Below are 21,831 nucleotides of genomic sequence, written 5' to 3'. Positions count from 1 at the left end.
ATCTTAACAAAAAAAAGCCTTATGTAGCTGTTTTGGAAGTGCAAAATTTGTTGCTCAAGCCTCGTACTTTCTGATTAATTAATTGCATAAGCTTTAGCTTGGACATCAGTTCACAAGATATCTTTCCCCATGTACATTGAAGCACTCTTGGATCCTTGTTTGGGAACACCCCTACACTTTCTAGGAGTTTTCGACCTTGGCATCTCAAGCTTTCATCACTACTTGGATGACATATATGCACATTTGAAATGGCCATTGCCTAGCTCGACCTTTTGCTACTATAGCAACAATTCCAATTGATGCAAATGGGAAATCATCATTTGAGTCTGATTATCCAAGAATAAGTTACATGTGTGGAAACATGTGGGCTGAACCTTTCTGGTAGCCGTGCTTCAACAAGATGTCTACGGGTGAAAGAAAGGAGTGGTTTTCATGTTTCTTTACCAAATGAGAAATCTGGTTGTTCCTACATCAAAGTTAATCTTATGCTTCTTGCATGGAAAGTTAATGTATGCTTTGATTTGCATCCTCTAAGAAATAAAAGGAGTTTTCATGTTCTTTACCAAATGAGAAATCTGGTTGTTCCTACATCAAAGTTAATCTTATGCTTCTTGCATGTAAAGTTATTGTATGCTTTGATTTGCATCCTCTTCAGAAAAGGATTTACTCAATTCTAAACGCATTCTATCATTTTTATGTTCCTTATCGTTTTATTACTCTAATAGTAGTGCCCATTGCTTGTGTTTACACAAATGAAATCAAGTTAAAACTTTATTTGAATTCCAATTTTCTTGTCAGGCATTTTGTATTATCCTTGAATGATGCAAACATCCTAAAATTCAAACCCTAAACCCTAAAAAGCAATGAATTAAAGAACCTTAAGACAATAATGGGGTTCAATAGTGAAGAATAGGAATAGCTTGATGTTGACAAAAATTTCACATGAGCTTATTTGTCTGTAGGCCTGTCTCAGACATTATTGTAGCCTTTGCTTTTCTGCTTGAAGGAAGAGATTCCTTGAGCATTAGCTGAGAACCGAGTTTTCATTGAGGTTGTCAAGTAGCAACAAGCGACTCAAGGAGTTTCATTTGTCGATGTGCGAGATGGGTCATGTCTCGATGCAGAGGCCATATCCTGCTTTGGTAATGCATCAGCCCATCTCCTCTCTCTAGAGAAGACCTGTGTTGGGTACTCTCTCTCTCTAGTGATTTCACCTCTTTGGCAGGAGCTTCTTCAAGCATTCTTTCTCCTTCCTGCATGCATTATTTTTGGCAGTAGGAACGGCAATGTCAGAGCTAGAGATGCTTGATGAGCTTTGAAACATTTACAAGCGTGAACTTCTCTTATGATAAACAGGATCCATTTGGGGAAAAAAGAAAGTACACTGATCAGCTTACAACACTGCAGAATTAGAGTACAAATGCAAGTTCCATGTTTTCACTCTCAAGAACAGCAGTCGCAGTATATTATCGGCATACAAATGCACTAGAATATAGAATCGCAGCTATTTGAGCTTACAGTCTATTGAACGAGCAACTTTGGAAGATATATGCTCTCAAATAAGCTCAGCTACCCATTTTGTTTGAGGGTGAGCAAGGCAGGAGCAAATGATCCCATCCTCCACCGACACAACCAACATGATGATCAGCAATAGCATCACTCAAAGAACTCCCTACTTACTGGGATTTCTCCTCATGCCTATTCCCGTTGCCTTCGGCTGGATTCTCACCACGCTGTCTGGCAGTATTTCTTTCATCGGCTGAATGTCAGTCATGGGCTTTTTGCTTTACTACTATTGGTCCATACGTAGCTGGATAGCTAAGACAAGCGATTGGACATCAATTACTGTTATGACTACCTACTAAGCAGCTACTCTAGGCATGCATTTCCAGTTACAGATGGAAGAAACATAAAACAGCCATGAGATTGAAAAGAAACATGTATTCCATTTATTTGATGGAAGCAAGGAGTACAGACTATTGTTTGCTCTATTGTGATCTATATACCTCCAGAAGGTCAGAAGATTCCGAACTTACAAATTATAAGAGAGGCTAAAACACACCAAAACTAAAAAGCAAAGCACACAAGACCAAAGAAGAAACACTGATTCGCCTTATTTGCTTCTTATCAAAAAAGCAAAAATAAAACTATGGTTGGCTCAACTGTGATATGTTTTGATCCTTTCCATCATATCATAAAGATTTGTGCTACTTTGACATGAATTTGTTGCTCTATGCTAAGGTGAACATGATCAAAGAGAACAAGAGAGATCATCATTCTCTAAATTTCCTGTCAATACGGAACATACCTTCCAAAGCATAGACTTTGCTTTAAACTCTTCCTTTAACCTGTTGCAGTCAGAGGTCGTCACTGCTAGGACTTGATAACTTTGCTTTAGTCGCTGTTGGAAAACAAGCACCCATGGTAAGACTATACTTCTCAAAAGCTTATAGCATGGTGAATTTGAACAGGCTAACAAACCTTCCTAAGAATGCGATTTTGCTTTGCGAGCTTTGCAATTCTCTCTGCTGAGTCCTTGTTAATTCCTTCAAGGAACTTTGTTCTTTCCATGTCCCAGTCCATCTGATTCAGTTAGAAAAGTGAATGGTGAGTGTTCTGAACAAAAGCTTACAGCAGCAGAAAATTACAATTACTTGGGGAATAACATGCGCAGAAGGATTCGACGACAAGGATGTTTTATATACATCCAATAAAAGATTAAGAAAATGTCTTTTTTTTTAGATGAAAGAAACAATTATGTTTATATTCAAGCATGCATGCAATGCCTTTCACATAACTTTAGAACACTCTTGAGGAAATGATAGTGTGATGTGGCTATCCCCAAAATTGCTGCAACAAGTTAAACCCTAAGCCCTAACCCTAAAACCTAAACCAAACCCTAAATTGCATCAGAAAGAAACGTCATAAAAGATATCTTGTAGTTTATCCAAATTGTAATAGGTTCAAATTTTAGGTTTGAAGGTATGCAGGATCTCTAGTCATTGTTATTAGACGAAAAACTTTTAAACAATAATTGTAGAGAGTCAATTGGATGAAGTAAAATCTGAGAGTGCATCAGCTTTGGATATCACTTGGAATTTATAAAGGCTAAGTAAACATCTTTGTACTGCAAAGTGAGTTGCATAAAGAGACAAGTGTTTAAGCAGTGCGACAATAATAAGAGTTATCTATGCACTGTATTATAGATCTCCATGGCTTATGAATGCTAAGCTTTGAGGAAAACCTGAGAGTCTTTAAGCTGTTGAAGGTAAAGAATTTCATCGTCTTTTCTTGCTTTAATAAGCTCTGCACTGTTCTCTTGAGCTCCCAGAAGTCTTTGCCTTAGCTGTTCATTTTCACGCCTGATGAAAGCAGTCAACCAAGCAGCTTGTTAACGGCTAGATTGAAACCAAACAGGCAGGCTAATTCTTTTAGGTTCCTTTTCTGGAGTGAAGAAACCTTTCCTGATTGAAAGAGGCACCCAATAATCACATATAGGGTAAGCTTACATGCAGTCGACCCCATTTTGTTGATATAGGCGAGCATCATTCAATGCATCTTGCAATTGTGCTCGGAGGCCTGCAGCGTCTTCATGCATCTCCGTAATTTCTTTTTGAGCCTTGAGTATAGCTTCTCTGGCCAATTTTAAGTCTTTTCTTACTTTGTCTAAATCTCCCTTCAGCAACAAATTTTCCTACATAATGACGATTGTTTCTTAAGCAAAGAATTTCATGATTTCTATAGCCTAAGGTGTAAGGCATCTGAGTAAAACTTGTCCTGTTGTCTACTTGTTAAATATCAGATTTGGCCAGATTACTTTGATCTTCAAGCTCAAGGAAACATAAAAACATATAAACTTCTTGAAGCCAGCTTGGTTGCAACAGCAAAGAAAGAAAAAGTATCATCTGCTAGGTACTCAGGACTGCTCATTGATTAGGTTTTGTTCACTATTGCTAAGGGCCTTGGTTGCGGTTTGGCCACCGGCTACTATTAGAGAGCATTTTACACTAAGATGAATTTCTACCTACTAGAGAGAGTCAAGGCTAGAGTACACTAAACATGATGGATGCTACGAAGATGGTACAGACTACTATTGTCACGTGACACATCCAACCCTATGTGTCCGTGGACAAGCTACAGCATGACCAAGGTTCAGTTCAGTCAAGTCATTCTAGAATAGAAAGTGATCTGGCACTTTTGTGAGTCTGTTCGCAGACCGTGCATGTCCAGACACTTAGATTAGATGCATATCCTCTGGTTGCACACAGCATGACCATCAGATTCGAGTCAGATCCCATCAGTAGCATTTTTACAGTGCATAGACCTATTTTTCCTATTTTTGACATTTTTCACTTATTATTTTTAAGTGACTTTTGTTGGAAAGTAGGTAGGGCAATTTTGCTAAGTTTCTATATAAGAAAACCTAGCACTAGCACTTTCTGGCAGAAGAGGCAGTAGGAGCATCCCGCTCAACAGGCAACTTCTCAGCAGAACCCCAGATGCCCTAGCGTTTTTGCATCGCTGCAGATGACCTACCGTTTCTGGACAAGAACCCAGATTAGCCAGTGTTTTTGCATCTGCATCGACCTGACGACAGCAAAGGACAGATCTCACCTTCCCGCAGCAGATCCTCGCTGCACAGTCAAATCCAACGAAGTTTGCAGATTCAGCCCGGAAAACGCAGATTTCAGCATCTGCGTTTTCAGCGCGTCGTCGTCGCACTGTCGTCTTCGACATAAAGTCAGAATTTAGCAGATAAAGATTTGTAGATTTCAGCCCTTAGCATTCTCAAATTTCAGTCCGTCTCGTTGTCGACATCATCGGCAAGTCAAAGCATTGTAGAGATTTGTGCAATCATAAGTAGACCGCTCTCGCCATAGAGAGTGGGGCCTTCGGAGGAGGGTTTGACAACATTTCTGGTGTCGTATTCTTCTCTCTGTCTCTCAGTCTTAGCATCTTCATTCACAATGTTCACCACTTTGTTTGTGTCCATTGCACTCTCTCACTAAAAGAACGGAAGGCTCTCCCTTCCGTAAGTAAAAGGAACCCTTGAGCACAAATCGGAGCACTCATCTTGAGCAAAGTTCAACATTCACTTTCGTTGCACCTTACATTGGAAATCTGTCGAACCAATTATTGCGTGCGGAGGTCTCTCTGAACCTCACGATCACCTCAAAGGCTGCTCGTCTTTCTTCGGCTTCCTCCTTTCTTTGTGCTTTTCTTTCTTTTCGTGCATCGTGCTCGCATTCCAAAGTAATGCGAGTTGCTTCTTGTTGTTCTGCTTTTCTTTCTAGTTGTGCCATCGCAACGCGATTCGTTTCTTCTTGTTGGGCCATCATCTCCAACATCGACTTGACCATCGCCTCCATAGGATTTGGTACAACTCGTGGTGTAGATGAGAAAGAGGGAGGGTTGGAAAAACCTCCTAGTGGGAAAAATTCTTCGTTGCCTCTCTCATGCTCATCACCTCCAAGCGAAGTATCCATTCCACTTCGAGTGATGACCATACACTGTGACCTTGGGTTCTTAAGTTCACGAGGAACTTTGGTTCTTGTGGGTCTTGGGTTCTTGGGTTCTTAAGTTCACGAGGAACTTGGGTTCTTGAGGGTCTTCTTTTGCTTGCAATCTGTGTTAGAGAAGGATCTTCTCTTCACCCGAGTTCTACTCTTTTCCGCGGGCACACCCCTTGGCGGCCTTGCGCTCACCTCACGTCGATTGGCCGGCCGCTAAGTGCACGGTCCGCTCTCAATGAGTGAAAAGAGGCACAAGGGGAGGTTGGACAAGCCCTTCTTTCTTGGGTTTCCTGTCACTCTTCAAAAACACGATTAGGAATCGACACGCCCAAGTGAACTTGGGTTCGTGCAACCGCAACAAGCAAAAAAAAGAAAATGTGGTTCTTGTGGTTCTTTCCTTGAGTGATACAGAACACTACCAAAGCTCTGATACCAATGTAAGGTGGAGTGGAAGTGAATGTTGAACTTTGCTCAAGATCAGTGCTCCGAACTGTGCTCAAGGGTTCCCTTTACTTACAAAAGGGAGAGCCTTCCATTCCTTTAGTGAGAGAGTGCAATGGACACAAACAAAGTGAATGGACATTGTGAATGGAAGTGCATGAGACTGAGAGATAGAGAGAGAAGAATACGACACTAGAATGTTGTCAAACCCTCCTCCGAAGGCCCCACTCTCTATGGCGAGAGCGGTCTACTTATGATTGCACAAATCTCTACAATGCTTTGACTTGCCGACGACGATGAGGACAACGACGAGACGGGCTGTAATCTAAGAATGCTAAGGGCTGAAATCTGCAAATCTTTATCTGCTGAATTCTGACTTTATGTCGGTGACGATGTCGATGACGACAGTGCGACGACGACGCATTGAAAACGCAGATGCTGAAATCTGCGTTTTCCGGGCTGAATCTGCAAACTTCATTGGATCTGACCGTGCGGCGAGGATCTGCTGCGGGAAGGTGAGATCTGTGAGGTTCAGGGGTTGTCTGCTGTGTCTAAGGACTGAAAACTGAAAACGCTGATGCTTCTTGGTGTTCCTCGCGGTGAAACTACAAAACTCTATGCTGGTTATGTCTTTCTCTAATCGTGTATTGCAGCTAGGTACCCAATTACGCAAGTCAGATGATGAGCGCAAAGAGGCATTCCTTGATGGATTGGACGAGTATATCAAGTATGATGTTGAGGTGCTCGATCCAATAGATCTCAACAAGGCGGTAGAGATTGCTCTCGCATAGGAGATGAAGCACAACAAGGGAAAGCCTAATGAAAACAAGATTTCGACAAGTACCTCTCAGAACCCTCAGAACAGTAAGAACGGTAAGAATGGTAAGAACGGTAACTCTTCTAACCAATCTTCCAATAGTCTCTCAGAAAAGAACTCTCAAAGTGAACCCAAGGGTAAGACTAACACAATTGCTAAACCTAAGCTAACTCCATATGAAAAGGTAGCACAAGGAGAGCAAAGCACTTATTCTAAGGAAGGTCGTTGTTTTCATTGTCACATTAAGGGTCACATCAGAACATGTCCTAAGTTTGACACTAATGAATCTAAAAAATCCACAGAACCAACTTCCTCTGTCAATGCAATAAATGAGAACACGAGTGTGCCCCAAGTTTCTCATGACCCTTCCATTGATGAGTCTCTCATAAAATGTTATGGTCATATGACGGGGCACTGTTTTGTTATATTGATTGACCCAAGCAGTATGCATGATGTGATCAGTCCCTCTCTTGTTGAGAAAGCCCGCCTAGAGGTTAGTCAGAAATCTCCTCTCGAGGTTTCTGGCTCCGCTCCCGGTATGGATTCTCTCATCACGAAGAAGTGCTTTGATGTGTTGTTTACAATTCAACAAGCTGCTTTCCAAAGAAAATTTCTAGTCTCTCCTCTCTCAGGATGTGATATGATTTTGGACATTCGATGGTTTCATGAGCATAACCCTCTCATTGATTGGGCAGAAAATACGTTCACTTTCAATGCCAAAAGTGACTCTCCCATTGTCATTCGTAGAGAGCAAGTTGTTCGTTCTCCATCTCTCATTGCTAATGTGCAGGCGAAGATTGAACGAATTCAAGAGAAGGAGACTCTCTCAGTCTCGTCTTCTCCAAAGCATGACACACAGGATTTGCATGATGAATTGCATGATAATGATGAGCATGATGATTTGGATGAAAATGACAAGCATGATGATTTGCATAATGATCAAGATGTGATTTCTCACGAGCATGATGATTTGCATTAAGATGATGTGATTGTTCACAAGGATGATGTGTTAGTGAATATTTTCTCTAGTGAAGCTAACCTCGTTGCAGATTCGATCGATCACGAAGAATCGATATTGACTTTCGAGTCGAGGTCCAAAGAACCCCCACACGAAGATTCGACAGTGAAGGAGTACGAGCGGAAGTGCGACGCGAGAGAGAGTGCGAGAAGAAGAGCACGACGATATGGTGAACTCGCTCTACTGTAATGTGTAGAGCATAGTGAGTTCTTATTAGGTTTTTTACAAAAGAATATGTGTACATACCTTGCGGCCCGCCCACTTACCTGGGCGACCACATTGGGCTTTATACCCCAACAACCTCCCACTTAAAGTCCAATGTGGTACTTTAAGTGTGAGAGAAGCTACTATACAAGCTAATATACAAGAGATGTAGAGAAGTGATGTACTACCCTACACCTAACTGCTTGCGAAAATACGCAAAGCTCTCTGAGGGAAGTCCTTTTGTAAGTAGATCAGCAGGATTTTCTGTGGTGTGAACTTTGACAAGCTGAAGTTGCTTATCCTCGAGCATTTCCCTGATGAAATGATACTTCACATCCACATGCTTTGTCTTTGAGTGATAAACTGGATTGCGAGCCAATTGTATAGCACTTTGACTATCACAATATAACACAGGCATCTCTTCTTTGATTCCCAAATCTGTTACTAGTCGATTAAGCCAAATTGATTCTTTGCATGCCTCTGATGCTGCAACATATTCAGCCTCTGTAGTAGACTGAGTAACACAATCTTGTAATCTAGAACGCCATGATACTGCTCCACCAGCCAATGTAAAGACATACCCTGACGTAGACCTTCGGTTGTCTAAGTCACCTGCATAATCTGAGTCTGTAAAACCCTTTACACTTAGCTCCTGACTCCCATAGCATATACGCATACTCTTTGTAGCTTTCAAGTATCTCAATATTCCTCTCACTGCCTCCCAATGTTTCTTGCCTGGGTTTGACATGTATCGACTTACTACTCCCACTGCAAATGCAATGTCTGGGCGAGTAGCAATCATTGCATACATCAAACTACCCACTGTAGACGCATATGGAATCTTATCCATTTCAGCCTGTTCTTCCTCAGACACAAGACAATCTTGTTTGCTAAGTTTCACATATGGTGGCAATGGAACACTCAATGCCTTTCCCTTCTCCATATTGAAACATTGCAAAACCTTGTCAATATACTCTGTTTGAGATAGCCAAATCAACTTCTTTGATCTGTCTCTCTCAATGCGCATACCAAGTATATGACTTGCCTCACCCATGTCTTTCATGTCAAACGATTTTGCCATCTTTGACTTCAAAGCTGAAATTTCTTCCAAGTGCTTGCCAGCAATCAACATGTCATCCACATACAAAATAAGGATCAGCCAACTGCCATCCTTAGCCTTCTTTGTATATAGACAGTGATCGAACTCACTACGTTTGTAGCCTTGAGAAAGCATAAACTTGTGGAATTTATGGTACCATGCCCTCGGTGATTGTTTTAAGCCATAAAGACTCTTTAACAACTGGCATACCCAATCTTCCTTGCCTTTCTCAACAAACCCTTCTGGCTACTGCATCTAAATTTCCACATCTAAATCACCATGCAAGAACGCTGTCTTGACATCCATTTGGTGCAACACCAAATCTAATATGGAAACCAATGCAAGAAAGCATCTCAATGTAGTCATCTTGACCACCGGAGAGAAGACTTCCTCAAAGTCAATGCCTTGTTCTTGCTTAAAGCCCTTGGCAACAAGCCTTGCTTTGTACTTTGGCTGACTATCATGAGCGGTGATCTTATACCTGTAAACCCATTTACAGGGTAGAGCCTTTTTGCCCCGTAGTAATTTAACTAGCTTCCATGTCTGGTTTTTATGCAGAGATGTCATCTCTGACTGCATGGCCAATTGCCAATTCCCGGAGTCCTTCATTTGCACTGCTTCCTTGTAACATGAAGGCTCATTGCAATCAGTCAACATGACATAGTTCATAGATGGAACAAACCTATCAGGAGGTCTCGTGACACGTCCAGATCTACGCACAATAGGTGGCTCAGGCTCAGCCACAACCTGTGGTTCCACTCTATCCTGTCCTTGCTCCTCTTGAGCCCTGACATTTTGTCTTGCACATGCAGGTCCATCTTCTTGGAAGACAACTCTTCTAATCTCCTCAACCCTCTCTGGTTTAGAATGATATTTGGATTCATTAAAGTGAACATCATTGCTGCGGACAACCTTTCTGGATTCGGGATCCCAAAGTCTGTACCCCATCTCACCAGAATTACCATAGCCTAGAAAGATGCACTTTCTACTCTTTGGCTCAAGTTTGTTCCTAAATTCCTTTGGAACGTGAGTATATGCCTCACAGCCAAAGACTCTGAGATGCTTGTATGAGGGCATTTTGCCTGACCATACCATCTCTGGCACTGAATCCTTCTGCAAAACCTTGCTAGGAGATCTATTTACAAGATGAACAGTTGTTAATACAGCTTCAGCCCAAAACCCATTTGGCAGTTGTGCATTAGACAACATACTTCTGACCTTCTCTTGTATGGTCCTATTCATCCTCTCAGCAACACCATTTTGAGGAGGATTGTAAGGAGCAGTAAGTTCACGTTTTATACCTTTTGACTCACAAAAGTCCTGAAAGGCCTTTGAAACATACTCTCCACCATTGTCAGTGCGTAAGCATTTAAGCTTCTTGCCACTCTGATTCTCCACAAGTGTCACAAACGTTTTGAAAACACTAAACGCTTCATCCTTGTGCTTGAGAAAGTAAACCCATACTTTCCTTGAGTAATCATCTATAAATGTCATAAAGTAAGAAGCTCCCCCTAGAGATAGGTTAGGCATAGGTCCACACAAATCACTATGAACAAGTGCCAATTGTGTATCTCTTCTACTGCTTCTATGCTTATGTGGCTGTTGTGTTTGCTTACCATACAGACAATGTTCACAGAATTCAAAATCATTAAATGAAAAGCCAGGCAAATAACCAGAACGAGACAAGATTTCCATTCCCTTCTTGGACATATGTCCTAACCGGCTATGCCACAAAGAAACGTTCGGCTGCTCGGTTACATTGATTACATTTTTAGAGATATTTGATACATAAATCATGTAAAGTCCTCCAGACTTTACTCCATGTGCTACTGTCATAGAACCCTTGGATATCTTCCACATGTTCTGTCCAAAAATGGTGACGTAGCTAGCATCATCAAGTAAACCTGTGCTGATCAAGCTCTTTGTAATTGCGGAAACATGTCTCACATTCTTTAGCGTGAAAGAAGAGCCATTCTGAAACTTCAATTGAACATCTCCAACACCTAAGATCTCACATGTCTGCCCATTGCCTAGCCGAACATGATCTTTAGTGGTCACATAAGAAGTAAACCACTCCTTGTTTGGAGACACATGAAGTGATGCCCCTGAGTCTATAATCCAGTCACTCAATGCATTTCCATCAGATGCTGTAAGAAGAGCTGAGTCCATTGTATTCTTCAAGAAGTAGATGTCTCCTGATACTAAACTGTCATCCTCTGCAACAGTGTTTGTCACATTTATTTCTTGAATCTTCACTGAGGACTTGTTCTTCTCACCATGGTCTTCAGCTCATAGTTACCGGGGAATGCCCCCTAGCCCCCGTTCCGGCGTTCCGGGGGGGCAGTTCCCTTCCCGAACGTTCTGAAACATCCCGGAACGTCTGACGTTCCGGGTGGCCAGTGCAAACCGGAACGGCCGTTCCGGAACGTTTCGAACGCCCCCGGAACGTTCCGGAATGCGCCTGGAACGGCCAACGGCTACAAACAAATTTGGCAAAATTTGAAAAAATTGAAGTAAATGTTTGGGCTTCTTTTTGAAGTGTGCAAAGCCTCAAGGACTCATAAAATGCACCCCCCCTCCCCCTTTCTCTCCACAAGCTAATCGCTCAAGCTCTCTCCCTCTCACACTCTCAAGATCTCTCCCTCTCAAGAGTCACTCTCTCAAGGCTCAAGGCTTTAAGCCTTCAAGCTCTCTTCCTGTCCCTCCCACTCTCTCAAATCTCTCCCTCTCCCTCTCTCTCTCTCTCTCTCTCTCTCTCTCTCTCTCTCTCTCTCTCTCTCTCTCTCTCTCATCATCTAGTCATAGCAAGGTTGAATGGTCTTCAAAACGAGTTTTTTGTGAGTATTAGAGTCAAAGCACTCTAATACTCCTTGTATTTAAACACAAGGAGCTAAAAAATGCACTATTTGGGTGTTTTTTATAACTCCCGTTCCACGCCGTTCCCGTTCCGAACCCCTAGCCGTTCCGCGGGGATCCCGTCGCCGTTCCCGTTCCGCGTTCCGGGTAACTATGCTTCAGCTTTCTCTTTGCCTTTTTCTGCTTTCCATTCTCTGCAGTCTCCTTTCATGTGACCCTTCTTGCCACAATGGTAGCATTCTATGTCACTCTTGCCTTTAGCACTGCGGGACTTGCTACGAGACTGATTCCTCTTTCCACCTTTGTACTTTTCTTTGGTCCTTCCCCTGACAACTAAGGCTGTTCCTTTGCCTTTGTCCATTGTCTTTCTATTGGTTTCTTCAGTAAGCAGACTTCCTTCTACACTTGCTATGTTCAAACCATCTGGAGGTGCAGAATTACTCAAAGCTGTGCGAAAAGTGTCCCAACTTTCCGGCAATGTGATCAACAGGAACATAGCTCTAACAGGTTCATCAAACTTGACACCTTGAGCTGACAACTGACTATAGATTTTGTTGAATTCATTCAGATGATTGGACATAGGTGTCCCTTCTTTCATCTTCAAGTCAACAAGCTTCTTAAGCGAGTATACCTGTGAAGCTGCACTCTGCTTCTCATAAAGATCACTCAGCTTTAACCATGCTTGATAAGCCGACATCTCGTCTGCTACATTGAAGTAAACGCTTTCTGCCAAAGTCAGCATAATGGTAGAAAGTGCCAATTCATCCATTTCGCTCCATTCATCTTCGTCCATATCTTCTGGTTTTATCCCCTTGAGCTTTATAGGTTTTATCTGCTTCTTTTGTACCAACACGTGCCAAATCTGCTTCTTCCACAATGGGAAATTGGTTCCATCCAGCTTCTTGATATTGTAAAGAGCAGTGTCCTGTGATCCAGCCATAGCTATGCTTCACAGTGGTTTACTTTCCTGGGAAAAATTCGGCAAAGTTTCCCCTGTAAACTGACCTCTGAACCAATATCAACCTGTCAAATGAACCAAGAAAGCTTCAGATTCTGCATAAATTTCGGCAAAGTCTCCTTTGTAAAATGACTTTGGTGTACTCAAAAAACAAACCAAAAAACAGCTCAAAAAACACTGTCTCTCTGACACTGTAAGCTGCGGGTAAACCTGTCCTGCACCTGTACTGTCTCTCACTGTCCTGTCACTGTCCTGTAAGCATAGACTGTGACAATGCCTCAACGGCAGTAAAGCAAAGATGCAATCCCAACTGTCTAACTCACAGTCAATACATCCTAGCTGCCTATCTAAGGGTGCTCGAGGGATCGCTCCAAGACCTGTATCACTGAAAGGATCTCAACATTCGAGAATCCCCCAACTCAATAAAACCTCACTCGACCCTCAACAAAGGCTGCAGTAAATCTGACAGTACATAGACTTCCCACAAAGTCATACATCCACAAATTTTCCACTATATGATGTAACCGCTGCGGCGGTTGTTTACTGCGTGACTCACAGCCAGCAAACCCTCAACAAACATACATAATCTCTGACAATACATCCCATGTGGAAGTACCTGCAATGTCACGATGAAATCTGGAATATCAAGCAGCAAACACAAGCTACCTGATGAACTAGGGGATGTCGCCTACACTCTGTGTGTAGATGCGCCCGTGTCGTATGTGACACGCCTCCAAGAACTGTGAGCCGTCCTTCGATGTGTAGACAGCCACAAATCAACACTCTGGGAGTGTCGATATCCTCAGCACCTGCAGTCGTAGGCCGAAAACCCCAAATTTGTAGAGTCGGATCTGCACCCGTTGAGACCACGTAGTCGAAAATGGCCTGCGCAAACCTTTGTCGAAGCCGAACGGTGGCCGAGATGACCTCAGAATGAAATTCTGAGAACACCGAGCCCTTCGGATTCGCCCATAGGATTTGGGGCCATGTCTTCGCCTGTCGAATTTCACTCCAATCTGAGCTGGTGACTCTAGCCTCCTGCAGTGCTGCCCCGAGCCTCGATCTGAGCTCTGATACCAGTTGAAGGAGTACGAGCGGAAGTGCGACGCGAGAGAGAGTGCGAGAAGAAGAGCACGACGATATGGTGAACTCGCTCTACTGTAATGTGTAGAGCATAGTGAGTTCTTATTAGGTTTTTTACAAAAGAATATGTGTACATACTTGGGGGCCCGCCCACTTACCTGGGCGACCACATTGGGCTTTATACCCCAACAGTCAGATCCCGAAGAACCGATCTTGGCTCTCGAGTCTAGGTCCAAAGAACCCTCACAGGAAGTACTATGTGTTCGAATGATTCGTCAGCACGCATTGTTCGAGTGTTTCATTCGTGATCATTTCCTGTATTTTAGTTAGTGTCTTTATGTGATCCCTTTTCCTAGGCATGACATATTATACGTTGAGCACGTTTCACTCATGAATGAGCACGGATGTATGCGGATTTTTAATGAAAAGCTAAAAAGTATGTATTCAGGGAAGTCACGTTCCATGTCTCTTCCTTGGCACGACACATTCGTAGAAAGAGCACAAGAAGGATTGAGCATCAAGCATGGGCATGTCCATTGTGATTTGCCATAGTTGATTGATTTAGATCAGCAAGAAAAGATTAGATTTGTTTGCATGTGTTTGATGAACGGTTTGGCACTCCGTCTCTATGTTCATCTACATTGCATGCACAGTCTTTAGAGAAGACAAGATTTTTTCCAATCACTTCACATGGAATGGGTATGTTCATGGTTTTGTGTTGGAAGTGGTTTCAGGAATTTTCAGCCTCGGAGATTCTTGAAGAAGATGGACCTACGTTCATAGACGAAGTTGAAGCATTGAAGGAGACTCAGATGACTTTGTGTCGCTTTCGGCACGGCCCATAGAAGCAAGCGTTGCAGACCTTTATGAAGTTCAAGTATCACACGACCCACACCTCAGAGTGGGCCGGCGAAGAGTCTTTTCGAGGATTCAGGATGTTGTTGGCGATCTCCCTCAACGCCATACAATTCGCTACCAGTACCTCACTTTGAAAAGGAGGGGATGTCACACGACACATCCAACCCTATGTGTCCGTGGACAAGCAACAGCATGACCAGGGTTTAGTTCAGTCAAGTCAGTCTAGAATAGGAAGTGATCTGGCACTTTTGTGAGTCTGTTCGCAGACCGTGCATGTCCAGACACTTAGATTAGATGCATATCCTCTAGTTGCACACAGCATGACCATCAGATTCCAGTCAGATCCCATCAATAGCATTTTTACAGTGCATAGACCTATTTTCCCTATTTTAGACATTTTTCACTTATTATTTTTAAGTGACTTTTTTGGAAAGTAGGTAGGGCAATTTTGCTAAGTTCGTATATAAGAAAACCTAGCGCTAACACTTTCTGGCAGAAGAGGCAGTAGGAGCACCCACTCAACAGGCAACTTCTCAGCAGAATCCCAGATGCCCTAGCGTTTTTGCATCACTATAGATGACCTAGCGTTTTTGGACAAGAACCCAGATCAGCCAGCGTTTTTGCATCTGCATCGGCTTGACGAAAGCAAAGGACAGATCAGATCTAGCGTTAGTGGTTTGCACCAGCAGATCCACAGCGTGTTTGCAGCAGGACCCATTTTCAGCCCTAGCATTTTTGGTTTGCACATCAACCTCAGCGTTTTTGCAGATCTTCGCGACGGAATCAGCCCATAGACCAGCGTTTCCAGTTTTCAGCAGTCAGACATCGCAGAAGAAGTCCCGAACCTCGCAGATCTCACCTTCCCACAGCAGATCCTCGCCGCACGGTCAAATCCCACTTGTTTGCAGTTTCAGCCCGGAAGGCGCAGATTTCAGCATCTGCGTTTTCAGCGCGTCGTCGTCGCATCGTCGCCATCGACATCGTCACCGACATAAAGTCAGAATTCAGCAGATAAAGATTTGCAATTTTCAGCCCTTAGCATTTTCAGATTTCATCCCGTCTTGTCGTCGTCCTCATCGTCATCGACATCGTCGGCAAGTCCATTGCATTGTAGAGATTTGTGCAATCAATAGTAGACCGCTCTCGCCATAGAGAGTGGGGCCTTCGGAGGAGGGTTTGACAACATTCTGGTGTCGTATTCTTCTCTCTCTATCTCTCAGTCTCATGCACTTCCATTCACACTGTCCATTCACTTTGTTTGTGTCCATTGCACTCTCTCACTAAAGGAACAGAAGGCTCTCCCTTCTGTAAGTAAAAGGAACCCTTGAGCACAGTTCGGAGCACTCATCTTGAGCAAAGTTCAACATTCACTTCCGATCCACCTTACAACTATAGCACACTATGCAGTATGCACCTGGGAGTCATTTGATTGGTTGGGAAAGTGCCCTTTGAAACCTCTTGGAGACTATAGCTAGAACAGCAAACAATTTTCATACTCATGCCCAAACCTTTGACATACCTGACAATATGGTTTCCCTGACATTCCAAATTGGCTCATGCCAATTGTCTGTAGTTTATCCTGAATAATTTTGTTGACTGCAGTCTGCATCTACAGTCACTACTTCCTTTCCTTGCTTCTTTTCCTTCTTCCGCTTACCCTTATCTTTCTTATGCTTCTTCTTTTCTTCTTCTTTTCTGACCAATCTTCATCATCGGTATCAATTTCCTCTTCAGTATCCTGATCCGAATCTTCATCTTCTAGCTCTAAATTATCTAATTCTGAATCTGAATCCTCACTCTGTTTTTTCTTCTTTTCCTTTAGTTCTACCTTACCTCCATGTCTTCTTTCAGCTCTTGCAGCTGCTTCAACCAAATCAGTAAAATCCTAAGCATTTGCTAATGGAGGTCTCCCTGCTACTGGACTTCTAAATTCCTTTCTGAGGCCCTTACAAAAGTAATTTCCCAACTGCTCGATGGAAGGTTATTGTGCTGCTTCGAGCCTATTATTCAAATTTCTGAACTTCTACGCATAATCTTCAACCAACAAGTCTTTTTGTTTCAATTTCCTCATCTTCTTCAAAATATGCTCTAAGTGTTTTATCCTCCCTGAACCTTAATAAAAAATTATGTTTCAAATTATTATAGTCAGCAAAGGCGGCCATGCCATACTGCAAGGACCAATCCATGGCTTTGCCCTACAATGTTGTCACAAAATGTTCCTTCTTCACTGTAATGCCTCAGGATTACTTGCAAATCACCTTGCTTGAAACTAACCAACGTGGCTGTCAGTATCTTGGGACTTTTTCCCACTGAACTTTACCGCGCCCACTTTGGAATTTGGTGCAACTGTTGGAGGTATCAGAAGTGAGTGATCTTGCCAAAAGTGGATTGAAAGGTAATATAGGTGTCCCTATTGGTACAAGTTGCAATTGTCTTCTTGCCCTTAAGACTGTCTAAGCTAGCAATACATTAACCAATTGTCCCAAAAGTGGGTCTGTTGTGAAACGAGTTGTTGTTGGCCTTGTTAGTTTGCAGGTGGGGTCTCTTGCAACCTTTGTTCAGGTCCTTGCATTTCAGTCCCCGTCCCAACAGTTTCTACTCCTGCAGCTACCCCCTTACAAATTGTTCTTGGTCGATCCTACCAGACTCTTCTTCCTGCCTTCCAATTCTCTCCTTATTCTAAACCTTGTGCCATATGAGTGTTGTGGTACATTGAACCCTTGTGTCAGGTGCAGCGGAATTGAAATGGTGAAGATCTAGTTTTACACTTCCACAAAATCCTTTCCTTCTTTCCTTGCGTTAATGAATACTTTGTGCTTCAATGAATGTTCCTTTTATGTTCCCCTGGCGAGAGGGGTTGAGAGAATGCAATAGAGATGTGTAGAGGGAGAGAGAAAGAGAGAGAAGAAGAGAGCGACACCCGATGGGGTCCCAACCAACCCTCTCAAGGACCCCCCACACCGTTACCGATGTGGTATTTGCTTTAGATTGCGTAAATGGAATGTATACACAATGCAATACTTCAATGACAAATCACCGCGGTAACTCCTCGAGAAGAGGCACCTCCGGGGCTGATTTGATGCACCTTTAATTCCTTCTCGATTTGGGATTTATGGATGGCCACCAAGGGTAAATTTGGGGCTGATTTGCGCTTCCGATGTAAGAGGAATGAAGGGGCGAATGATGGCTGCAAAAACGCAGATCTGCGACAAAAAACACAGCAGATCTCTCGCGTAGAGCAGGGCTGAAAAGGCAGACCTCGATGACGGCGATGATGGGCAGCAATGTGAGCACTCCATGCCGGCGAGGGAATGGAAGAGGGAAGGCTCGATGGGCTGCCGAAGTACCGGACCGCACCCGTGAAGGTTAGATCTCACCCGCACCGCGATGGCGATGGGCTGAAAACTGAAAACACTGGCTGTTGTGCAGGGCTAAAAACGCCAAGGGCTGAATTCTGAAAACGCTGGCTGCTCCTCTTCACAAACTTTGGGCTGATCTGCAGTCCCTTAGAATATGAATAAGCGCTAGCTCCAGGGTTCCCTTTATAGGTGAGGAATAAGCCTTAAGTAGTTATTAAGGCCTGGGTAGGGCAATTGTCCACCAGTTTTCCCAACAAATAAATCATAAAATGATTTATTAAAAATTGGTCCAGATTTGGTGAGATCGTCGCACATTTGCCCACCTGGGAATCCGATTGGTGCGCAATCTGGCACGTCGGATTCGTCTAACCTAGAACTACATGCTCGTCATGCCAGATGCCCATCGTAGTGTAATAACATCTGTCAAAACGCGTATACAAACCATTTATGCAAGAGGATTCCAAACTGGAAAACCTAATCTAATGGAGTTTGTCTGGACATGCAAGTCCTGCGAACAAGCACACAAAATTGCCAGTACTAATCCTCCTAGGATTCTAGACATCCCTATCTAGGAAGAAGGGGAAAAGTGGCTCTGGAAGTCAATGAAGTATGTCTACGTGGCACACAGAGCCATGTGCACGTGACATCCCCTCCTGCTTAAGGTGAGGTACGGGTACTGGTTTGCATGGCCTCCTTATATGAGGCTAGCAAATCCGGGTAATCAATGAAGAATTCCTCGTCCACCCACGCCGCTTCATGTGTCCATCAATCCTTGAATTTGAGGAAATGTTGCTCGTTCTTTCTTATTGCCAAACTAAAATGGAAGCATTTGAAAACAGTTTGACTTGGTGACTTTGATTGGAACAATGATCTCCGGTGGTTCTTCTTTTGGATTGCTCCTTGGAAGTCCACCTTTGTGGTGGCAACACGATAGGTCCACTTTGGAAACTCGTTGTGCCTCTTGTGGACGCTCCAAAGGAACGGCCATGTGAGGTCCCGTCTTCCGGAATTTGACCATCCTTGACTTGAGTACCCTGGTTTTGGCTTCACTTTATCTGATGGAGAAAAACTTTTTCCTAAATGTTCCTCGTCATGTAATTTGTCGGAGACAATGTCCATAGGTCGGTGGGGATGGTGTGCAGGGGAATGATGATCCTGGGAAAACACCGAATTGACCTTAACAAACCCTTCACTATACTGTCAGGAATACCCAAGTTCCTTGATGTGGGGTTGACATAGATGACCACCGCTTGGGCTCCTTGATGTAGCTCTCTGTTTGCCTGAACATGAGAGATGAGAGGGAGAAATGAAATGAAATGTTATATTAACGTCTTCAAAAGGCCAGAATGACCACTCTCACCTCGAATGAGGATGGGCTACGACACATTATCTTTGATGAGAAACGTGAGCTTTTCCCAATCGATAATGGGTTTGAACATGCGAAACCACTTAATGCCCAAAATGATATCACATCCTACACATTTAGAGATTACAAACGACGAGTGAACTGGGTTTGTTGAATGATCAACTTGACATCATCACATTCTTGAAAGATCGAAGCGTCCATGCCTTCAGAGAACCCCTGCACCGGGAGGGTGGGGATGGGAGAAGTCTGAAGACGTGCACATTTCACAAGAGATTCACTTATGACATGTTGAGAACTTCCAAAATCAAACAACACAATGACCCTTTGATCATTAACATGTCCATAACATTTTATGAGTTCATCATCGTCAAACATCCCCTTCTGCTTAGCTTCTTGCTCTACCACATTCATAGCATTTACTTGAGCGGTAGCATCAGAAGTTGACGCAATAGAGGTTTCCTTGTTAGATTCTTTCTTAGGACATTCCCTTTTCATGTGACCTACTACGTGACAATGAAAACACCTATGTTTTTTTGCATACAATGCTTGTTCTTCCTCACTTAATTGACCACCTAAAACTCCTTGGGCAATCTTTTCATCAGGTGTGAGTTGAGGTTTATCAGATTATCCTTTACCCTTATCCTTAGAGTTATCGCCCTTAGATTGAGATCGAGATGGAGAATTAGATCGAGAAGAAGAACTGAGACGGTTCTTTTTACGACTACCATTCCCAATAGAATCCTTGTCCTTTTCCTCAAACAAGTCTTGAGAGGAAGAATTACCATTACCTGAGGTCGTCTTAAGCTTACCCTTGTTGTGCTTCATCTCTTGGAGTTGAGCCAAGCGTATCGCTTCTTGCAATGTCTTTGGATCGACGGCCTCCACGATCAAACTTGATCAAGTGGTTCAATCCAAAGAGAAGCCTCAAGCCTCTCATCATCCGATTTCCGCAATTGTCCACCTAGCTGTAACACACGGTTAGCATACGACATCACCAGTTTACCTTGTTGAGACAAAGCCCGAAAATCCTCCTTCAAACGCTTCAAGTACTGTGGAGGGAGGAAGCGAGTCTTGAGATCCTCCACAAACGCCTCCCAACTAAGCTCGAGAGGGGGAACGAGGTAGGACTCGGCATGGACAGTCGTATGGGCTGCCTCTTGCTTCTCTATCCATTTATCCTTCCAAGTGATGGCATCATCCATGAGATGCATGGAAGCCAAGAGAACCTTGTTATTTTCGGACTTTCTAACAACCGCAAAATAGGATGTAAATTGATGCAACCACGAGTAAATGACAATAGCATCCATCTTACCGTCATACTCACTGAACGTAATCTTCTCGGGAATGGGATCATTGGTCGTCCGTGTAGCAATGGTTGCCTCCACGATGGTCTTGGCAAGATTTTCATAATCGGGCTCAGAAGATGGGGGATCGGGCTCAAAAGATGGGCTGAAATCTGAAAATCTTGTATCTGCTGAATTCTGACTCTATGTCGATGACGACGATGCGACGACGACGCGCTGAAAACGCAGATGCTGAAATCTGTGTTTTCCGGGCTGAGATTGCAAACTTCGATGGATCCCACCGTGCAGCGAGGAATTGTTGCGGGAAGGTGAGATCTGCAAGGTTCGGGACTTCTTCTGCGAGTGCTAAAGGCTGAAAACTGAAAACGCTAGTCCTATGGCTGATTTTGTCACGATGATCTGCAAAAACGCTAGGGTTGTTCTGCAAACCAAAAATGCTAGGGCTGAAAACTGACCTTGCAGGGAAATCTGCTAACGCTAGGAAATCTGTTGTGTTGCTGGGGGAATTTGCTAACGCTAGGGCTGATCTGCTGTCTACTGTCGCCGGGAATCTGCAAGTGCAAAAACGCTGGCTGATCTGGTGCAAAAACGCTAGGCCTTCTGTTGAGAGAAAACGCCAGAATTGTCGCGGGGGTTGGTCTTGCTGAGAAGTTGCCTGTTGACCAAGGTGCTCCTGCTGCCTCTTCTGCCATTTAGTGCTAGCCTAGGTTTGCTTATATACAAACTCAATTTGCCCTACCTACTTTCCAACAAAAGTCGCTTAAAAATAATAAGTGAAAAATGTCAAAAATAGGTAAAATAGGCTAAATGCACTGGAAAATTCCCCTGAAGGATTCTCATGGATTCTAATGGGAATGCTTATGATCATGCTGTGTGCAACCAGAGGATATACATCTACACTAAGTGACTGGGCATGCACGGTCTATAAATAGACTCACAAAAGTGCAAGATCACT

At 43.3% G+C, this 21,831-nt stretch overlaps 1 protein-coding gene across 7 annotated transcripts in view; it reads right to left on the bottom strand.

Moving 5' to 3' along the window:
- Nucleotides 1-872: 872 nt before the first annotated feature.
- The window catches only part of LOC147453202 (uncharacterized), a 94,191-nt gene continuing 73,232 nt past the window's right edge, over nucleotides 873-21,831 (bottom strand). For 5 of the 7 annotated variants that reach the window (XM_086519105.1, XM_086519106.1, XM_086519107.1 and 2 more), the window contains 5 exons: nucleotides 3,510-3,694; nucleotides 3,245-3,362; nucleotides 2,482-2,583; nucleotides 2,309-2,401; nucleotides 873-1,253 (listed from right to left, as the gene is read on the bottom strand). In XM_086519105.1, coding sequence (XP_086375231.1) covers nucleotides 1,056-1,253; nucleotides 2,309-2,401; nucleotides 2,482-2,583; nucleotides 3,245-3,362; nucleotides 3,510-3,694 — 696 coding nt within the window. In that variant the 3' untranslated portion in view covers nucleotides 873-1,055. The remainder of the gene's footprint in view (nucleotides 1,254-2,308; nucleotides 2,402-2,481; nucleotides 2,584-3,244; nucleotides 3,363-3,509; nucleotides 3,695-21,831) is intronic. The other 2 variants (XM_086519111.1, XM_086519108.1) reach the window with 2 other exon arrangements.

The sequence above is a fragment of the Adiantum capillus-veneris genome, chromosome 8, assembly GCF_014529385.1.
Source record: "Adiantum capillus-veneris isolate H3 chromosome 8, ASM1452938v2, whole genome shotgun sequence".
NCBI lineage: Eukaryota > Viridiplantae > Streptophyta > Polypodiopsida > Polypodiales > Pteridaceae > Adiantum > Adiantum capillus-veneris.
The sequence above is the reverse complement of the archived record's forward strand: the minus strand, read 5'-3'. Positions and strand labels throughout refer to the sequence as shown.